This window comes from Orcinus orca, chromosome 1, assembly GCF_937001465.1.
Source record: "Orcinus orca chromosome 1, mOrcOrc1.1, whole genome shotgun sequence".
Lineage (NCBI taxonomy): Eukaryota > Metazoa > Chordata > Mammalia > Artiodactyla > Delphinidae > Orcinus > Orcinus orca.
In genome coordinates this window covers 145,564,667-145,586,477 of record NC_064559.1, presented here as the reverse complement: position 1 = coordinate 145,586,477, position 21,811 = coordinate 145,564,667, and the positions used below count along the sequence as shown (strand labels likewise).

General features: G+C 36.7%; 1 protein-coding gene across 1 annotated transcript in view; it reads right to left on the bottom strand.

Moving 5' to 3' along the window:
• Nucleotides 1-3,427: 3,427 nt before the first annotated feature.
• Nucleotides 3,428-21,811, bottom strand: part of PIGK (phosphatidylinositol glycan anchor biosynthesis class K) — a 135,053-nt gene continuing 116,669 nt past the window's right edge. Inside the window, exon 11 of the mRNA XM_004279945.4 lies at nt 3,428-5,130. Coding sequence (XP_004279993.1) covers nt 5,014-5,130 — 117 coding nt within the window. The 3' untranslated portion in view covers nt 3,428-5,013. The remainder of the gene's footprint in view (nt 5,131-21,811) is intronic.

Sequence of the window (21,811 nt, the reverse complement as noted above, 5' to 3'; positions counted from 1 at the left end):
AAAAAGTTAAGAAAAAGAATGTTAAAGAGTCAATTAACCCATAAAATATGCTACCCATGGCTGTTTGTTTTACAAGTGAGTATTTGCAATCTTTTACAACCTCCTCTTTAAGAGATAAAATTGAGCTAGTTCGTAGAAGGTGTAGATCAGTGCCTCTCCTACTTTCATGTGCGTGTGAATTACCTGGGGATCTTGTACAATGCAGATTCTGGTTCAGCAGGTCTAGGGTGGGGCCTGACATTCTGCATTTCTAGCGAGCTCCAGGATGATGCTGCAGCTCCACAGACCACCCACTGAATAGCAAGTTAGTAGAAAGTAGTAGTAAGGGTGACTGCCTGGCTCCTGTGATCTCTCCCTTCTCTGGGAGGGACCCTACTAGACAGGAGTTTGCCACCAGAGGTCCTTATGTGCTTATAGGATTAACAAGGTTAATCAGTTCGTCCCCAAGACTTTCAGAACTGGAAATAAAGGAAGAAAGTAACTTTCCTCTCTCTTGTGATGAAGCACAGGATATCAGGCTCTGGAGTCACCAGTCACGTGAGAAAGCCAGTAAGAAAGCCAAAAGGAGACATGCAGAGAAGAATATCCAGGTGCCATGCCAGCCCCTGGTGAGGCTCACACCAGACCCCCTTCCCGCAAGTTTGTAAGATATCCTAATATTCTCCAGCAAATTCCTTTTTTGGCCTAAATTTTTTCTAGTTGGTTTTCTATCATTTGAAACTTTAAAAGTTCTGACTAACATGGTTGTGGGGAGAGGAGGAGGTCTTCTCCTGGAAATGCAGTACCCAGTGTGACAGAGGAATAAAGAGAAATTCAGACAGGGTAATTATCCAGACATCTGGGGCCTGGGGTGAGGCTAGACTGCCCAATAATCATGCTATATTTGTTTCCAAGAGAGTGGATAAGCCATAGAGAGAAGATAGTAAAAACCTAAGGCTGAGGGAAGATGGAGAAAAGCCTCAGCCTATCTAAAATGGAAAAACCAAAAAGAGAGGCAAGAGAACCTGTGGATTGAAACTGTCGGACAGCGTTGAAAGTGAAAAGAAACTGTTACCTCAAAATGACAACTGCTCAAAACCAAAGGGGACAGGACAGCCCAGGAGCACCAAGGCTAATGGTTCTTTAAAGAGTAACCTGAGTGGAGGTTAAAAACAAGAGCTAGGTAGAGCCCTGCTCAGCAAAGAACAAAAGGCTGAATCTCTCCCATGTGCCAGGTATTGTATGATGTGCTTTACATTTATGACCTTATTTAATGACCCCGAAGAAAGTGACCTACATTGCTACTGCCAGCTGTCCCTGAGATTCTAGCACAGTCAGAGCTGGTACTTCCATCATGAGAAGAGGGTCATATCATATGAGCCCGGTAAACTCTGGGTATATACATCGGGCACATCTGAAAGTCCTCTCAAGTCTCTGAGGCTGCAAGCAGCCCAAGTGAAACAAGAATGACAGTGACCACCTTTCCAAGTGTGGAGTAAACGAATTTTTAATAATGAGTTTCTTGGTCACACCTTCATCTATATCAATCCCGTTATTCAAGGGTCTACTCAGTTAATTTATAACAAATATTTCATAGCACATTTCCGAAACAGTAAAATTTTGCACTAAAAGGAAAAAGACCGGTTATTACTAAGGTGTGTTGTCCATGAACTGAAAGACTTTCACATTTACACATCAGGTACATGAGCAGGTAAATGCACTCAGGCAGGAAATGTGACAGTGAAGTAATGGGGCTGATTCCATAAAGTGAAATGCAGACTGATCTCATTTTACAGCCATACCTTGTGGTATGTTTATAAAATGTTTCTTTCATAAGTTAAAACAGTATATCTGCTATAGATGAATTTAATTTTGGTAAAATCAATGAAAAGAAGTTCTATGTTAATGCAACATTTATTGTAAACGTTCCAGAAACACATAAGTCAAAATTTCAAATTATGATTCCCACAGTAACTGTAACTCTGCTGTACAACATACATAAGGTAAGAAATGTTATCAACATATACCATAGTAGAAAATACTCAGTAAGCAGAAACAAGCTGAGTTATGCTTGTTGTGGGAATCATCATTTTCAACTAGCTGAGGATATATAAAAATTGAAACCATAAATGCATGCATTATTTTTTGTATTTAATTCCAATTTTTCTTGATCCAATTTAATCAGCTTTCATAAACTGTAAATGAATGTCTTTCATAATTTTAAAATCCATTTTAAAATCCACATCATTTGGTTTCTTTTTCTCACGCAGGCTGCCTTTGCAGAACGGCATCATTATGCCCTGTCCCTCCCCCAAAAGGTCAGGACATGTCTGCTGGGATCCATTTATCTATATTCCTTGTCTCCCTGAAGGGACAAGGAATATAGAAGACACTGCAGGGGAGGAGAAAAAGAACACCAAAGAGAATGGGAATCACACCGAGTAGCTTAGAAAGGTAAATAAGTGGGACCCTGGCACCATTAACTTCCCCATTGGTATCTTCCTAGGCAGAAAAAAGAAAACACCACCAAATATTCACAATTTCCAAAGTGTGTAGTCATATCATTAGCTCATCTGATCCTTACGATAACACTGTGAGAAAGGCAAAAGGAAAACACCTTTCAGTTGTTCAGCTCTTTGTGGCTCAAGGAAAATATATTTAGGATGTGCTTTTATGTTATCATTTAAAGTCTGGGCCATTTAATTATACTTACGATATTACCCAGTTAACATATGCAGAGGATTTACTTATTACTGAAGGCAGAATATACTTTATGTAAAAAGATTATGGTTATGAGCTAAACCTTTAACATATTTCAAGCTTTTTGCTTTAACTATATTCTGAAAATTCAATAATGAAACAGAAAGAAATAATTGCCCTATGAAATTTGTCTGGAATAAAATTAATACTGTATATTATACCCAGTATTACTTTTCCCAGTTTGGTTTTAACTAAGAAGGGCACCTTCTACAATCTCTGAAGAGGAATCCTTTTACTTTCCAGTAGTCTTTACCATCAGGGTATGTTTCATTATACTCAAACTAAATGACTTTGGCTCAAGAACAATCATATTTCCTTTACTACTCTAAGTAGCTCCCGGCCACCAGAGTGTCCATGACCTTATGTAAGTGTTTACATGGTCAACCTTTTTTTGTCTCTTAGCACTACTACAATCCAGCTATTCGAATTTAAGTTTGTTTTTCCCCCTTTCTATGTACAAAAAGATGCTTCTCCATATAATCAGATAAAAATTGTCCTTCTTCTTTTATCTAGTGCAGCAATAAAAAGATCAATTAAAATGAAGATTCAGAGCTGGCAAAAAGCCTCAATGTCATTTGTTCTAACCTGAGAGATAACACAGTTAATCCTTTGCCTGTGAAAAGCATGACCATTTTGCATATAATTAAAGGGTAATATTTTAAGTGCTAAAAGGAAAACAGAGTCTAAGGACTATTAATTTTAAGAGGTTTTATTGTAGAGGAAGGGTTGTCTTCTGAATGTTTCCTACAATTTACAAAACATATTTTCATAGTGAATAAAGATTAGCACGAAGTTCCTGGATAAAACAGATAAAATACAAAAAAGTATCCCATGGGACATGAATACTCAACTTTCACTTTTTTTTACCGCTTATATGTGAAAAAGCAATATCTGGGGCTGATAGCAAAGCACAATCTCAATACCATTTACAGTTACGAGATAGACATGAAGATGGCTGGCAAGATGAAAAAAATCAGTGATGGGGATATAAGCTCTTGCATCTTGTCAGAGACCAGAAAAGAGCTTACTGCCTTATGTGATACATCAGTCAGACACGAAGACAGGGCCACAAGCATGAATTTTTCCTACAGTCCATCCGTTTTACGGGATTGTCCCAGAAAAAGTGTAGATCCAGCCAGTGGGCAAGGTTTACCTTAAACAGAATGAAACAACATCTCTTTCAGCGTGGAAACAGAAGAGGAGGTGATCAATTCTAGAGGAGCACAGAATGCTTAGAAATGAAAAATGATTAGGTTTGTTTCTCTTGAGCAATCAGTATGTGAAATTCCCCAAGATCTTAAATTTTCCAGATAAACTGACAGTAAATAAGGTCCTGGAGACTGTCAGTACCACAGATTAAGAAACTGATTATTCATCTCTACTTATCATTTTAGCTGCAGAATTCCAAGAATAGCTGACAAAATATTAACACATTAAAGAATGAACCAAAAGAAAATTTGGGGAACAAAGTAAGTGGTCTAATTATAGAAGAATGTTAAATAAATTACTGTACATTCATGAAATGGATAGTGTGCAGCCATTCACGTGTTCTTGAAGAATATCCAAGGAGAGGGAAGGGGTTGACAACATACTGCAAAATGACAAGTAAGGTTATAAAATGGTATGTTCTATATGCTCTCTATTTTAGAAAAAAAGTATGAAAAAGACTGGGAGAACATATACAAAAATACTAACAAAAGTTTCCCTTGCTAGTGAGAATTTAATGTCTTCACATTTTTTTCTTTTCCAAATGAAAAGGGGATAAAACAAGGGGCAATTCTTATTTTCAAAAAGAGTCAGTGAGTGTATTCTGATCTCTTTGTCCCAATATTCTAATAATACAAAATGAAAAACAAATATATTTAGTGTCATTTAGCACTTGCATTAACAATTATTTCTGAGTTATAAAACCAATAGTTCTTTCAAATTTAGCTTCCTTATACTTTCTGCCAAATCACACAAGAGTAATGTATTTTTAAAAATATATTGACATGCCGCATAGCACAGGGATATCAGCTCGGTGCTTTGTGACCGCCTGGAGGGGTGGGATAGGGAGGGTGGGAGGGAGACGCAAGAGGGAAGATATATGGGAACATAAGTATATGTATAACTGATTCACTTTGTTATAAAGCTGAAACTAACACACCATTGTAAAGCAATTATACTCCAATAAAGATGTTAAAATATATATATATATATATATATATATATATATAATGAACTTTTATCCAAGGTTGTAGTCTTCCACGTAGTGTTCTTCATACATCATCGCATCTAGAAAATGAACTTCATATGCTTGATTCCATAAGTTTTGAAGAAAACCATGATAATGAGTGCCCACAATCCCAGAATAAAACCCCCAGGAGGATGCCAATCTTTCAGCTTTGGTTTCTGCAAAACAAGGATGACATTATAAATTTAACAACAGGTAAGTAAGTCAACAAATAAATAAATAAATAAAGATAAAATAAATACTGATGGAAAATAGGAAATTCACAGGTTGTACTTTTAGGGGGAGTAATTTAGGCAAATTAAATGTACTGTCAGCCTTCCCTATCTGCAGGTTCCACACACAGATTCAACCAAATATGGAATGAAAATATTGGGAAAAAAATTCCAGAAAGTTCCGAAAAGCAATTTTAAATTTGACACACACCAGAAACTATTTACACATGATTTACATTATATTTACAACTATTTACATAGCGCTTACATTGTATTAGGTATTATAAGTAATCTAGAGATGATTTACAGTGTCTAGGGAGGACGTCTTAGGTTATATGCGAACACTACACCATTTTATATAAGGGACTTGAGCATCCACGGACTTTGGTATCTGCAGGGGTCCTGGAACCAGTCCTGGAGGACTGTATTTGGAAAGCAACAATGGTAAAGACTTGAAACATGGTAAATATCTCAAAGTGGTTCTTACAAAGATCAGTTTCAAATGACATTTTGTTCCCTCAGAGGGGCCTTCCTTGACTACCCTATCCAACATGTCTTTTCACCCAAGTTATTCAGTAGCCTAACAGTCCTTTTTCGCTTTGAATTTATATAGTCATTAGTTTGTTTTACTTGTCTCTCCTATTAGAGGATGATTGTCTATGAGGGTCATCTTGTTATAGTCCTAGCACCTACCTGCCACAGTGCCTGGCATATAGGAGACACTACATTACACCGAGTAAGTTGGTGGAACAACAATGCTACCTGATTCCATTTATTCAGATATTCAACAAATATTTGGGGGGCCAGTGAGTTTGGTCATATTACTCCCTTGAGGTAGAATGCTCCTTATTCTATTCTTCCTATTCAAAGCTCACTAACTCAAATGCCAACTCCTCCAGATTTTCCTGGATGATAAATTCTTTTCTTTGAATCTGTAGCCCCTTCTACTTTTACTCCTACCTACTATTATAGTTACCTTTATCATTTATCTCCCTGAAAACTTCCAGGGACAAGGTCTGGCTGAGTCCATTTTACATGCCCTTCTCCGTTCCTTACCCTTCAACATCCAGCCAAGTGTCTTGTGTGTTTCTTTGGCCAGCAAAGAAAGGCAGACCAGTCTTCCCCATTTAGTTGTCATTTCAACAGCTACATTATGACCCTGAAACTGAAGGTCTGTGACTATGATCTCTTTATGAGTTCTACTTCCTGAATTACTAGCCAAGATTGTAAGGACAGTTATAAGAATCCTATTTTAGAATAGACAAAAGTGAAAAGAAACTGTAATCTGAAATTTGCTTTAGTCACCATGTAAACTAGATCCCAGAAAGGCTCATAAATCTCTTAGATGTTTCCACATCTTATACTTTGGTTTTTCCCCTACATAAGCAGGACACCTAATGCTCTTCACTCAATCCTCAAATCATCACATGGAAAGGAAGGAAGGAGGGAGGGAGGCTGTTATCATTTCTTGTCAGGATTACTGAAATAGTTTCCTAACTAGTTTCTCTTCCTCCAAGGTTCCCTCTTTTCCATCTGTCAACCATAGCGCTGCTAGACACATCTTTCCAAAATACAAATATATATCTGTATAATATATACTTGCCATACATAATGTATGCATTTAGGTAATGTTTGCCTTGAGCATATATTACTTTTGTTATTTAAGAAATTAAATAAATAATTTACAAACCAAGGCATGTTGTGGTGTGGTTCAAAGAGCATGGGATTTAGCAACATCTGCCTTGGATTCAAAGTTTAGTTTTAATGCTTAAAGCCTGCCAAGCCACTACGCCACTCTGAATTTCTGAATCTGTAAAATTAGGGCATAGTAACACATACCGCCTAGGAATGAATAAATGCGTAGTTACTGCAATGATGTAGTTTTGAAAACGTATCCTATAATTACACGTTCCTACCTAGAAAAGTAATAATATGAAATTCAAAGTACTTTTTAGATGACTTTCATCTGTGTTTGCCAGTTATGAGGAAGAATGTTTGAAAAAAAATATGATTTTTAAAATTTTAATTTGTATAACTTTCATCAATTCAAAATTAACTTATCAAACTAACAGAAGAGAAATCCACCTTAATATTTTCATCTGGATCAATAATGCTAGAGTTTTAGGAGTTTTTAATCAAATGCTTAATATGAACTGAACTGACAATGTTGTTTACAGTGGTTACATTCCACTCTCACTGCCATGTCTACTCTCACCCTCCACCACTCATTCCAGAAAACTCCCCAAACACCCCAAGGATTAAGCCCAATGTTTCCTCATGTTACTTTCTACTCAAGTCTACAATGGCTTCTGATCATGTGTGATGACGATGATGACAAAAGTACCTTCCCTCTAGTATCTTACAAGATGATAAGCTCAGTGGTTCTCAAACCATTTCAGATGGTTTATAAGCTCTTGGAACGTTGTGCAACATTGTGAAAAATCTTAATTCCAGTGGAAAATCTATAATAATTAATATAAAACATAGTTATATTAAAGATAGGTAATGTAAGTATCATAAGCATGTGACATGAAAAAACAAGTGAGTGAACTAAACATGATTAACTATTGCTCAGTTTTTGTCCTGTTTATTTTCTACTAGTCAAACATTGGTAGTTCATACCATTACGTCTTAAACTTAGCAATCAGAAATAGTTGCCAGAGATAAGACAACTATAGCTCCTTTAGAAGTAACTATCATTTCCTCAAAGATAGCTATTTCGATCTGTTATTCCAAAAACTGTTTCAGAGAATTCTGGAGGCACTGCTTCCTGATCCTTCAGCCAAACATGTCCCATATTTAGACCACTGATGCCCAGGAGAGGACAAGAGAGAAAAGCAAAGTGCTAGAGCTGTGGTTTGCCAACAGCAAACTTTGAAGGCAATAATGGAGGACTAGGAAATATATGTTATTACTCCAAAATTATTATGGAGTGATGTATTTATTCATATTACAACACTGTACAAGCTAACAAAAGTAGCAAATCTCACCCTTTAAAAAACTATTATTTGTGGTTGCTATATTTTTTATTGGATATTCATTACATATATTTGATTAACAAAAAATGGAAAATGAATTATTAATTAAATACAGTTTGGACTCTTAGCTTAGCATGGCATCCACGTAGAGACCTGCCAGTGCAGCTGCTGCCATCTTCTCAGGAAAGGCACAGACAGAGACAAGGGTTCACTCTACCAAAATTAATTTAACCTCTGATAAGAACCCTCAATTTCACTATCTGTAAGTCCAGAAACCAGGTCTAGAAACAAATTAATGGTGGCCCAGTTTTCTGAATAGTACACAGGGTACAAAGGATTGCTTTGCTCTGTGAAACACAGTAATTCTGTCAGCTGAGAAAGGGACTTTAGCTCTCTCCCTTTTTCTGCCTGCTGTTTAAGAGAAGCAGTGTTGCCGTAGTAGAGGATGGCTTTATGAGGCAGCCAGAGTAGTGCAACTCATTCCCAACTGACCAGTGGCACACTTCTTTCTACATCCATTTAAGTACAATTCCTAGTAAAGAGCATGTGAGAAGGTAGGGTTTACTGCATCTAAGAATGGTTTACTGCATCTGAGAAGGCTCAATATCCAAATGAAAATCTCTGCAAAGAAGGGAAAATACAGGAAAAATTCTTTTAATAACATATATTAAGAAATATGGTTTTTCCACATACTTCACCTTTTTAAACTGTCCAAAAACCAGGCATACATAGCATGGTGGCAGATGATCCTAGTTTAGTTTAGCAAAACCACATTTGATGACTGGTTGCCAGTCACTGGGGAATGTCTAACAACTATTCTTCAGATGAGGATCTGAAAAGGCATTCAAATCTAAGTAGACAGTGAGAAACGTCCACATGCTCTGTTGGCAAATACTAACAGAACTCTAACAAAAAGGGAAAAAAACACGGTGATGTCCATGAGTAAAAATACTCCCACACATGAAGAAGAAATATCCTGAAGACAGAGAGAACATATCTCTGAATAGATTTAATAAAGAACCAAAAGATAATTTTAGAAAAATTTTATTTGACATGGACTTGAATAAAAATGCACAAGAAGCCAAAACCAAATGAATAGTATAAAGAGAAAAATAACACAAGGTACAAGGACAATAGGTTGAGATAAAAAGGACAGTGACACAATTTGTAACAGCAAAATTAAAATCTATATTGACAACAAAGATAGTGTCCGAAGCACATCTCTGAGTCCTTCATTCACCAAACTGTGGTAGACTGATGGCAAAAAAAATGGTCCCAATTCCCCATACTTCCCTGTGTCCATACCCTTTGGAATATGTTGCTTTATGGCAGCTCTCATCAAGAGGTAGACTCTATGTCCTTCCTCTGTGAATCAGCTGGCCTTGTGACTTCTTTTGGCCAACAGAACAGAACAAAAGCAACAGTGTCCTAATTCCAACGCTAGCTTCAAGAGGCTTTCTTTGCCTGCTTCTGCTCTCTCTTAGACCTCTACTACCATGACAAAAAACCTAGGCAAGGATTCTGGAGGTACAGACACCATATGGAGAAGAACTCAAGTCTTCCAGTCAGCAACTAGCCAACTTCCAAAAGCAGAATCGCCTAACCAACCCAAGGTTGACCACAGACTCATGAGGGAGCCCAGCTAAGAATAGAATTGCCCAGCTAAACTCAGCTTAAATTGCCAACCTTCAGAATTATGAGCCAAATAAATGGTTGATGCTCTAAGCTACTAAGTTTTGTAGTGGTTTGTTATCCATCAAAAGCTATGGAATATATCCACTGAGGTGACAAACAATATAGAAGGAAAAACCCTGATCCTTTATTATCATAAGAAAATAAAGTTTCCACCTACATACTTGTAGCTTCAGGTTTCTGCAACAATGGTATATATAAAAACAGTATGAAGGGCAGCTAAGCAACTCCTTGTTGACCATGAACTTTGTTGAAGTGAGGGAGGTCTGTCAAGATAATCCCCTTGGGTCCTCCTAGAATAAGAAATCCAGCCCCATTCACTCATCTGGGCTAAATTTCACAAAGTAATGACTTCAACAAACACCTGTCACACCTGAACAGTATGTATAGCCAGACTCTGAAGAAGTCATGCTATAGTGTCTTCTAGAGGTAAATTTTGTGAATGTTCTTTGCTACCCATCCCTCACTTTAAGGGAGCTGCAGTTATGCTCACTTCTAGTTCTCTTGTAGTCTTCTTGGAAAGAGGCTGACTCCACTTGCCACCATGCTAGGAATTGCTCCCAAGGAGATAAAGTGGGGGAATCTAGAGGCTAACTCACCTCGCTTCTCTCTAGCCTTTCCCCTCCAAACTACAATCTCTCTCTTTTTTTTTTTAACCCTGTTTTATTTATTTTTTTATTTATTTTAAATTTATTTTTGGCTGCGTTGGGTCTTCATTGCTGTGCGCACGCTTTCTCTAGTTGCGGCGAGCGGGGGCTACTCTTCCCTGAGGTGCGCAGGCTTCTCATTGCGGTGGCTTCTCTTGTTGTGGAGCATGGGCTCTAGGCGCGAGGGTTCAGTAGCTGTGGAGCGTGGGCTCAGTAGTTGTGGCGCATGGGCTTAGTTGCTCCGCGGCACGTGGGATCTTCCCAGTCCAGGGCTCGAACCTGTGTCCCCTGCATTGGCAGGCGGATTCCTAACCACTGCACCACCAGGTAAGTCCCTGAAATCTCTATCTCAAGTTTAGTTCCTTTCCTTCTGAAGTTAGTTAGCAATTAGTATTAATTAGATGTTGCCCCCCCACCCAACCCTCTGCTAGAGAAATGAATATCTCCCAGAATCTTGATGTATCTTACACATGGTAAATTTGCAAAGCAAGTAATCTAATCTAGGATAACTAAAGATGATTTGTTTTTAACTATAATTTTATTTTCAATAGAAAGTTGACCACTGTTTTTTTTTTTGTGATAAAAATACTCACTATTATTAGTTAATATCACTCTGTAACTTCCAGCCAATCCAGATATAACTTCATGGAAGAAGTAAATTTTCATATTTGCAGGTTTTATAATTAGATACAAACAAACTCTACAAATCAACTCAGAATTATTGAGAATAAAGAGTTCAGATTTAAGATAAATATAAAAAAAAATACCCTTCCAATGTGCCAGTAAAAATGAATCGGGGGCTTCCCTGGTGGCGCAGTGGTTGAGAGTCCGCCTGCCGATGCAGGGGACACGGGTTCGTGCCCCGGTCCGGGAAGATCCCACATGCCGCAGAGTGGCTGGGCCCGTGAGCCATGACTGCTGAGCCTGCGCGTCCAGAGCCTGTGCTCTGCAACGGGAGAGGCCACAACAGTAAGAGGCCCCCGTACCGCCAAAAAAGAAGAATCGGAAAACAGAAGAGAAAAAAATTCAATTCACAATAGCAGTAAAAAACATAAAATATCCAGGAATACCCACAGCACAAGATGTATGGTAAAAATCTGCATTATTCTATAGAGGGGTAAACAGTTCCAAATATCAAAAAGGATATGATAAAGCTAATCTATAATGCTGTTCTGATGCAAAATAGAAAAGATCAATGAAACAGAACAGAGAGTAGGCAATCAGCCCAGTATCCACGGATTTGGTATATTATAAAAGAACTATCACAAATCAATGGGCAAGGAAATATTCTTACTGGTGCTCTAGCAATGGATTAACATTAAAAAAAAATCAGTTTTGTTTCTAACCCAACACTATAAATCAAAATACACTTCACATGGTTAAGAATTAGATGTAAAAATATTAGATGTAAAAAAAAAATTTAATTACTTTTGTAAACTGGCACCCAGTTTACATCACAATGGTAGCTACTTTAATGGTACCAGTGGAGAGCAGTTACAAAGGAGCTCATTGTGGAGAGCAGAACACATGAGTCAAAGGGCCTGCAAGCTAAGGGACTGTCAGGTGGGTGGCTACTCAGGAAGGACTTCTTGGATGAGCTGGCCCTTGAACAAGGTGTCATATCTGAGTTGATGGAGAGGAGGAGACAACACCCAAACAGTGGCACATGGAGCAAAGTCACAGTTATGAGAAAAGCCAGGCAGTGGGAAAAGAGTGATGCTCCAGCCTAGCTAACCGGGGGAAGGTGACAGAAGGAGATCTGCATCTGCTTTGTTCACTGCCAAACCCCCTGGCGCTTAGGGAACCCTGATGAAAGAAACGATGCAGTTTGGGAATAGCAAGCATCAGGGCCGGGAGGTTCACTCTGTGAATGTCCAGTTGCCTGCTGGGATTTGAGACAATGCGTTGCCTCTGGGAGTTTACCCAGCAACCACCCACAGGTGAATATGGTAAAAGGAGATCAAATGTAGGAGAATCTACACAGTAAAGGGATTTATAAGTCTAAAAGCAATAAATAGAAATAAAAAGAAAAGGTGGAGAGATTTTTAAAAGAACTTTTTGAAAGATCTGTATTTTACAAAGTGTATAAATCAAATTAAAAGGCAAATACATGGGAAAATATGACAGAAAGGGGAATAAATTCAGTACTTGAAGATCTCCCAAAAATCATTAAAAGACACATGGATATATCAACAAATGTTACAGGGAAATGGAAATTCTCACAAAATAATAATTACAGATGGCTAATAAACACTTGAAAAAATACAATTTTTTGATCATAAAAACAAGTTAAAAGTAATATATTAACTATTTCTTCCTCTTTCGGAAGAGCACAGGCTCCAGATGCACAGGCTCAGCGGCCATGGCTCAAGGGCCCAGCCACTCCACGGCGTGTGGGATCCTCCCGGACCAGGGCACGAACCCGTGTCCCCTGCATCGGCAGGCGGACTCTCAACCACTGTGCCAACAGGGAAGCCCTCTTCCTCTTTTTAAAACTAAACTAGTAAATGTTAATAAGAATGGTCAACTTTTCAGTGAAAGTAATCTATTTACATGTTCAGAAGTCTTTGAAATGTTCATATTTTTTCATTCCTAGAATCTGTTACAGTCCTAGCTAGAATCTATAGTAAGGAATTCAGAAATGCTGACAAAGGTTTTGCACAAAGATTTTCTTATCACTGTTATTTACATAATAAAAACAGGAAACTATATAATGAGAAATACTGTACATCCACATAATTAGTCATTAAAAATGTTTTCAATTTTAATGATTTGGAAAGATGCTTATACTGTAATAAGAAAATAAAAGATGCAAATTGAGTATGAAATATGATCTTTATTTCTATAGCAATATTCAAAGAAAGGAAATATGCTAAAGTCTGAATAGTGTTTCTCTGGGGGAAGGAGGATTAGAGGTAGTTTCAAACTCTTCTCTATACTTATCTATACTTTTGAAGATATTTTCTACAATGGACATGTATTTATTTAATTATTTTTATGGGGTAAGGGGAATATAGAGGAAAAACTTTTATTAAAAGAGTCCACCTAGAAGAATCTTCATATATTCATCTTTTACAAATTAGGAGATGTTCTGCAATGATACCGTTTAGTACTTGATATCCTACTTTAAGAAAAAGTAATGTGAATAGCATGACAGCAACATAATATAATAAAATGCTTTTTCAGTATGTATTTAATGATATTCCTAGAGAATAACAATACTGCCAGTTTTAAAACAACTATAGGTAATATTTTAGGTATTCTACAATGATTTTACTTAAAATCAAATGAAATATTGGTATAATTACTGCATTTTGTAGTACAGCTGCATTTGAGGTAAGTTCTTATTAAAGTATAGCTTATAACTTCATTTGTGTCCATATTAGAGCTTCTCATAAAATGACTAATTTTATGTAGTTAAGGTACTCTACTGACTGCTATTAAATACACTCTTCTTTTTTTCTTAAACTTTCACAATAATAGCTATAATACAGAGGTGAAAAGTATACATAAACACTGTAATGTGTCATGAGCAAACACTTAAAAGCTTAAGGGCTACCTATTATTGAAATGCCTAATATTTCAAATTAAAAAGACAGGTAGCTTAGCAACACTACATTGCCAATTGTGAACAGTGTTCAGTCTCCCCTTTCATGTTGCTAGGAGAACATTACCATAGAACTTCAAAATAATTAACAGAGAATAGATCTAAGTATTAAAATTATGTAAAAAGAAAAAACTGAGGATTTTAAAAATTGTACATGTTTATTGGGAAGCAAATGGAAATTTTACAAGGTTTCAATGAGATTCTTTCCTTAAAATATAATGAGCGTATCAGATCAGTTAAATTATTTAAGGAAAGAACAAAAAAACCCAATCTACTGAGGTGACAATTACTTTAGAAAATAATTTGTTTTCAACTGTTTAATCAATTGTAGTTTATTAGTATTTCCAGTCTATCCACATCCTCTCTATAAAATAAATCTTGTAGTCTTCAAAGTATACTAATAGTATAAATCAAACTGTGGTCAGCAGAATTCTAAGATAGCCCCCAAGATTCCCTCTCCCTGGCGTACATATCCTGTATAATTCCTTCCCTTTGAGCGTGGACAGGACTTGTGAATATGATGGGGTATCACTCCTTTGACTAGGTTACATTATATAGCAAAGACAAAGGGATTATGCAGATGTTATTAAGGTCCCTAAATCAGTGACTTTCAGTTAATCAAAAAGGAGATTATCCTGGGGCAAGGGGCTGACCCAATCAGGTGAGCCCTTTAAAAGAGGGTCTAGGTATCAGAGACATAAGTCAAGAGAGGCAGATAGGGACTTCCTTGGTGACGCAGTGATTAAGAATCCACCTGCCAATGCAGGGGACACAGGTTCAGGCCTGGTCTGGGAAGATCCCACGTACCGTGGAGCAACTAAGCCCGTGCGCCACAACTGCTGAGCCTGCGCTCTGGAGCCCGCGAGCCACAACTACTAAGCACACGTGGCACAACTACTGAAGCCTGGGCGCCTACTGCCGGTGGTCCGCAACAAGAGAAGCCACCGCAATGAGAAGCCTGCGCACCGCAATGAAGAGCAGCCCCCGCTCGCCGCAACTAGAGACAGCCCACATGAAGCAACGAAGACCCAACGCAGCCAAAAATAAATAAATTTTAAAAAAAGAGAGAGACAGATATATTAGAAGTAGCTGAGATACTCTCCTGTTGGTCTTTAAGAATCACACAGCCATGCTGTAGAATGGACCACAGACAGGGAATGGCAGGCAATCTCTAGGAGCTGAGGACCTGCCTCACAGTCAGTTCTATGACATGAAAAGCTGAATTCTGACAATGATCAGTACACTTGGAAGAAAATTCTGAGCCTCAGATGAGACTGCAGTCCTGGTTAACACCTTGATTAGACCCTAAGCACAGGATTAAGCTAAGCTGTGCCTGGACTCCTGAGACATGGAAACTGTGAGATAATAAATGCTTTTAAATTTCTAAATTTGTTTGTTACACACCTATAGAAAACTAATTTACAAACAAATCTTGAAATGAAACTATTTATTACATCTGATAACTGTTCCTTGAGTGGAAAACCTTATAACGATATTAACTTTACATGTTAAAAAAAAAATAAAAGAGAATGAAATATTCTAGACTAATTCCTCCTACTCTTTCATACCTACTTATTCTCTAAGACCTTGATCAAATATCACCTCCAGGTGAAGCCTGTTCTCATACTTCGGTAAGAATTACTTTCTTCTTCTCAGGGCACGGATGATATTTGGTTTATATCTTACACTATAGTTAATTTACAGGTGTGATTCTGCTACATTTTGATCTGTTTGTGATACCTTATCCATTTCTGAACCTTATCAAGGTCTCATAAGCTTTAAATACAATAATCAGTTTGTTTTAGTTACATATTATTTTCTTGTTGAAAATAAGAAATGTAAAATATTCAAATATAAATATTAAGTACCAATTTACATCTTGGTTTTATGACTTAAGGAAAAAAATAAGAACTGCATTAATCAAATAACGACACAGTCTCTTTCAAGAGTCCCTAGTGAGAAGTTAAAAAAATATTCATTTAAAAATGTGGGAGCTTCCCTGGTGGCGCGGTGGTTGGGAGTCCGCCTGCCGATGCAGGGGACACGGGTTTGTGCCCAGGTCTGGGAAGATCCCACATGCCGCGGAGCGGCTGGGCCCGTGGGCCATGGCCGCTGAGCCTGCGCGTCCGGAGCCTGTGCTCCACAGCGGGAGAGGCCACAACAGTGAGGGGCCCATGTACCGCAAAAAAAAAATAAAATAAAATAAGTAAATAAATAAATAAATATAAAATAGGTGTTATTGAACTAAATAAATACTCTGGATGTTGAGTGAACAGGTGTAAATTAAAAAAAAATGTGTAGGGCTTCCCTGGTGGCGCAGTGGTTGAGAGTCCGCTTGCCGATGCAGGGGACGCGGGTTTGTGCCCAGGTCTGGGAAGATCCCACATGGCGCGGAGCGGCTAGGCCCGTGAGCCATGGCCGCTGAGCCTGCGCGTCCGGAGCCTGTGTTCCGCAATGGGAGAGGCCACAACAGTGAGAGGCCCGCGTACCGCAAAAAAAAAAAAAAAAAAAAAATGTGTAAAACAATTTGAAGTTTGAAATAAATGAATCTAGTTTTTAGTTCTTAACTAAGAGAATTAACCCACTGTTCCCACAAATACATAATAAAGGTTCATTTATCAATAGTATCTATCTGTGTCTGTTAAGAGGTGATCAGAGTTTTGCTTCTGCCTATGTAGGATTAAACGCTATAGGAATTATCTGCCTTTCTGAACAACTAGATAATCATTCAAAAGGTAAGAAACAATGGTTTTCAGATACTGGACAATTTGCAGTGGTTTTCTGATCCTTGAAAGAATGGAAACAAATAAGATGAGTCCTTCAATTGCTCAAGCTTATTGCCTGGAGGCCATTTCCAAGCTGCAGCACAAGGACAGAACCCCCAACGGAGCCAAGCAGTATTGAAGAGTTGAAGAGACACAGATTAGAATTCAAGGACGTTTTGTTGGCTAGAATTTTCAGGGTAGACTATTGCAGAAAAGCAGGCTCCACAGAGAGCTCCAGAGAACTGCAGAGAGATTTCCTTAAATCTTTGGCAGAGTTCTAATCTGTACATGCATAACAAGAAGATTGTACAGAAAAACAAAACAAAACACCAAAAGCAACAGGCCAAACAATTCCCAATACTCATAATATGCAGAGCACCCTGTCCCAGCTTATAGTGGGGCTAAATCAGAATAAATCAGAGACAGTGGGGCTATCACCAACCCCCCAAAAAAGACTACCCTGGACCTGCCTAAAACAACTTAAAAGCAATCCTTAGCGGAATCAAACTGATCCTAGAACAAAATCCAACACTCGCTACATGAATAAAACAAAAAACCAAAATGCAACAGCCAACAACAACAAAAAATTAAAATAGCTAGCATCCAATTTTTTAAAAAGACATGGGAAGGAGGAAAATATCAGCCAAAGCCAGGAGAAAAATTTATCAATTGAAATAGACACATAAATGAAAAAGATGATGGATTTAGTAGACAGGGATCTTAGCACAGCTATTATAAATGGGATGTAAAGGAAAACATGAACATATGAGGAGAGAAATAGAATATTTAAATAAGACCCATTATAGGATTTCTAGAGATGAAAAATATATATAAAATGAAAGAGACACTGGATGAAATTAACAGTAGATTAGACACTACAGAAAAATTAACAGAGAACTATTAAGATAGCAATAGAAGTACTCAAAATGAAGGACAGAAAGAGAAAAGAATAAACAGAGCCTAAGATATGCCTATTGTGGGCATAATATTAAGTAAGATCACATTCTCAGAATTAATAAGTAAAAAAAATCAGTAAGGGGCCGATTTAAAAAAAATTCAGTAAGAATATAGAAAATTTGAACATTATCAAAAATATGTAAAACTAACAATGAGTGAAATTTTTTCCAGATTTCATAAAAACTATAAACCAAACATACATGTGTATGTGAATGGTTATAAATGTTAGTACTATCCATGGATGTGTATAAAATCATTGTGTATGTTGGTAAAAACAAACAAACAAACAAAAAACCTATAAACCACCAAATCCACAAAGCTCAACACCAACATAAGAAACATAGAGAAAGCCACACAAAGGAACATCATAATCAAAATGCTGAAAAACAGTGATAGAGAGAACACCTTAAAAGAGGTCAGATAAAAAGAGATTTGTTCTTACAGAGCAGAGTTCAACAAACTACAGTAGATGAGCCAGTCACATGATTTTACAAATAAAGTTTTATAAGAACACAGCCACACTCATTCATTTACATATTGTCTATTGCTGCTTTCACACTACACCAAAGTTCAGCAGTTGTAAAGAAGATCAGATGACCCACAAACCTAAACTATTTACTATCTGGTCCTTTAAGAAAAAGTGTATTGACCCCTGCTACAGAGCAACAAAGGTAAGAATGATTGAAGATGTGCTGTCAGCAACCATGGAGACCAGAAGACAATGGAAAGACATCTTTAAAGTACAGAAAGAAAACAACTGTTAATCTAGAATTCTAGGGAAAATCTGACAAGTGAAAAAATCTTTCAAGGATGAACATGAAATAAACTTTCAGTAAAACAAAAGCTTTGAGAATTCAACAGATGTATACTGCAGCAGACTTATACTACAAGGTAGTATACCAAATACCTATACTACAAGGTATACCTATAACAGACCTATAATACAAGAAATGTTAAGAGAAGTTCTTCAGGCAGAATGAAAATTATACCAGACGGAAATACAGACTTCCACAAATGAGAGAGGAGAGATCGAAATGGTAAACTGGTAAACAAATATAAAAACATTTTCCTCATTTTAAAATTTCCTTAAAAGATAATTGACTGCTTAAAGCAAAAATGATAATAATGTATTGTGGGGTTCATAAATATGTAGGAACAAAATGTATAACAACTACAGTACAAAGGATGGAAGGGAGGAATTGAGAAAATATCATTATAAAGTTCTTATGTTATACGCAGAATAATATAATATTATTTAAACTAGACTTGTATTAAATTAAGGATACATATTATAAATCGTACAGTAACAACAACAAAGTGGATTCACTTAATAAACCAAAAGTGGAGTTAAAATGGGATCGTACAAAATAGAAAACAGAAAAAGAAAAGGAATTGAAAACAGATGGAGCAAGTATAAAACAAACAGCAATATAGCAGATCTAAATCCAACCAGATTTAAATCCAATTTAAATACTTACATTTAAATAATTACATTAAGTGAAAAGATCTTAACATTCCAATTAAAAGGCAAAGACTGTCAAGTTGAATAAAAACATAAAACTCAATGATATTCTACCTATAAGAAACTACTTTAAATTCAAAACAGATAAGTTAAAAGCATCCAAATGGAAAAAGAAATACCATGGAAAAAGAAACCTGGGCAGGCCACATTAATGTCAGAACAAAGTAGACTTTAGACCATTGAATATTATAGGGATAAAAAGGAACTTCTCATACAAATAAAGGGATTGATTCATCAAAAAGACATACCAATTCTAAATGTGTATGTACTTAAAGCTTCAAATACACATATCAAAAACTGAAAGGAAAAATTATAATTGTATATTTCAGCACAATCTCAGAATTAATAAGTAAAAAAATCAGTAAGAATATAGAAAATTTGAACATTATAAACAAATTTGATGTAATTGATATATTTATTTCACTCCACCCAATGACAATAGAATACACATGCTCTATAAGCACACATGGAACATTCACCATGATAGACCAATTTCTGGTCTATAACACATGTCTCAATAAATTTAAAAGGGTTGAAATCACACAGAGTACTCCACACAGTGGAAATTCAACTAGAAATCAGTAACAGAAAAGATAAATTGGAAAAATCCTCAAGTACTTGGAAATTAAACAATACATTTCTGAATAACCCAAGAAGAAATCACAAGGGATATTAAAAAATATTTTGAACTGAATAAAAATGAAAATATACTTGTCAACTGAAAAGAATGCAAAGCCTAAAAACTGAATATTATGTTTTATTCAGCAGACTTACTAAGGACTTAAGCCTGGGATACAGCCTCTCAGATAGCTCAGAGGGACTGCTCCAAAGAGGGAGGGTAGGAGCCAGAATGTATCAGGATATATAGCAGTTTTGGAAAAAAAAAGAAAAAGAAACAAACTCAGGGGTCCAACATCAAAAGATTACTTACTGCTAGTTATATTCAAAAAACCAGACATCTCAAGTTAATGAATTTAGCACTTTTCTATGTATGGAAAGATGCAAGAGTCTGGGCTTACTGAAATTATTCCTTTGATATGCACCTTAACTATCTAGCGCCAGTACCCTGTTTTTCTCTGTCCTGAGTTCCCCTCAGGGTGCACTGTCAGGGGTGGCTGCAGAGGCTGAGGTCTTGATGGTGGGCAGCCAAAATGGCAGGCGATATTCGTACACTTCAAAATGTGGGGGATGTCCATAAAACATGCTTACAGAGATATGTATAGCTTTATGTGCTTATATTAGAAAAGAATAAATTTCTAAAATTTCTAAGAAATTTCTAAAATCAGTAATCTAAGATTCCACCTGAAGAAATCTGAAAAAGAAGAGCAAATGAAACCCAAGTAAGCAGAAAAAAAAAAATTAAAAAAGAAAATTAAAAAAAGAAAATTAAAAAGTGAAATTCAATAAAAGACAAAACAAAACAAAAAAAGAGAAAAATATCAACAACCCAAAACTGCTTCTTTGAAAGTTCAATAAAATTGATAAACTTCTGACAAAACTGATTAAAAGAAAAAAACAGAGAATAATGAAAGAGGGAATATCACTATAGATTACACAGACATTCGAAAGGTAATAAGAGGATATAAAAAGAACTTTATGGCAATAAATTTGACAAGTTATACCTTGCAAGATACAAATTACCATATTATCCAATTTTAAGCCAGAGTTAAAAGGACACATATTTCTGTAGAGTCTATAAAAATTTCCACATCTCTAACTGATCTGGAAAGGAGAGAATATAGAAAGAGGAAAGGGATTTTCAGTCAGCCTGTAAAACAAGATATCTGTACTGATAAGAATGCCTGAGGGAAGAACCCTCAGGGTAAAGCAGAAACTGCAGATGATAATGGTTAACACTTTTTAAATGTTTATCATATGCCATGCATTATTTTAAGAATTTTAAATGTGTCAGTGCATTGCCTTTAAGGTAGATAATATTATTACCCTGTTTTACGGATAAGGAAAGTTAACAATTGTTACAAAACTACCACCACTACCCATAATCATGATTATCATTTATGGAGTGCTGTACAAAGTGCTTACTCCTTTGTAAGACCTTCATATATATTATCTAACTTAATCCTTACAATAGCACTGTGACATAATTATCATTATCTTATTTCAAACATGAGAACTGATTGAGTAACCTGACTAGTCACAAGCTAGAAGCTTTCGTAAGTGGTTTCGCTAGGACTGAAACATGGTTTAGTCTGATTTCAAAGTCAGTGCTCTTAACCATTACAAAAATGCTACTAAACTGCAGAATTCCTCTGGGAATGGGTCCAGACTTCTCCTCCTCCAGGCAACTCCTTTAACCTCACAGATATTATGGGGCAATTAAAATAAGCACAAGACTAATGAGCTATAGAGCACATATTGGAGACAGTTGGTGTTAGGATTTAGGGGTAGAACTGGGAAAGAAAGGTTGGTATATCAACAAGAGACTAAATGGGCACATG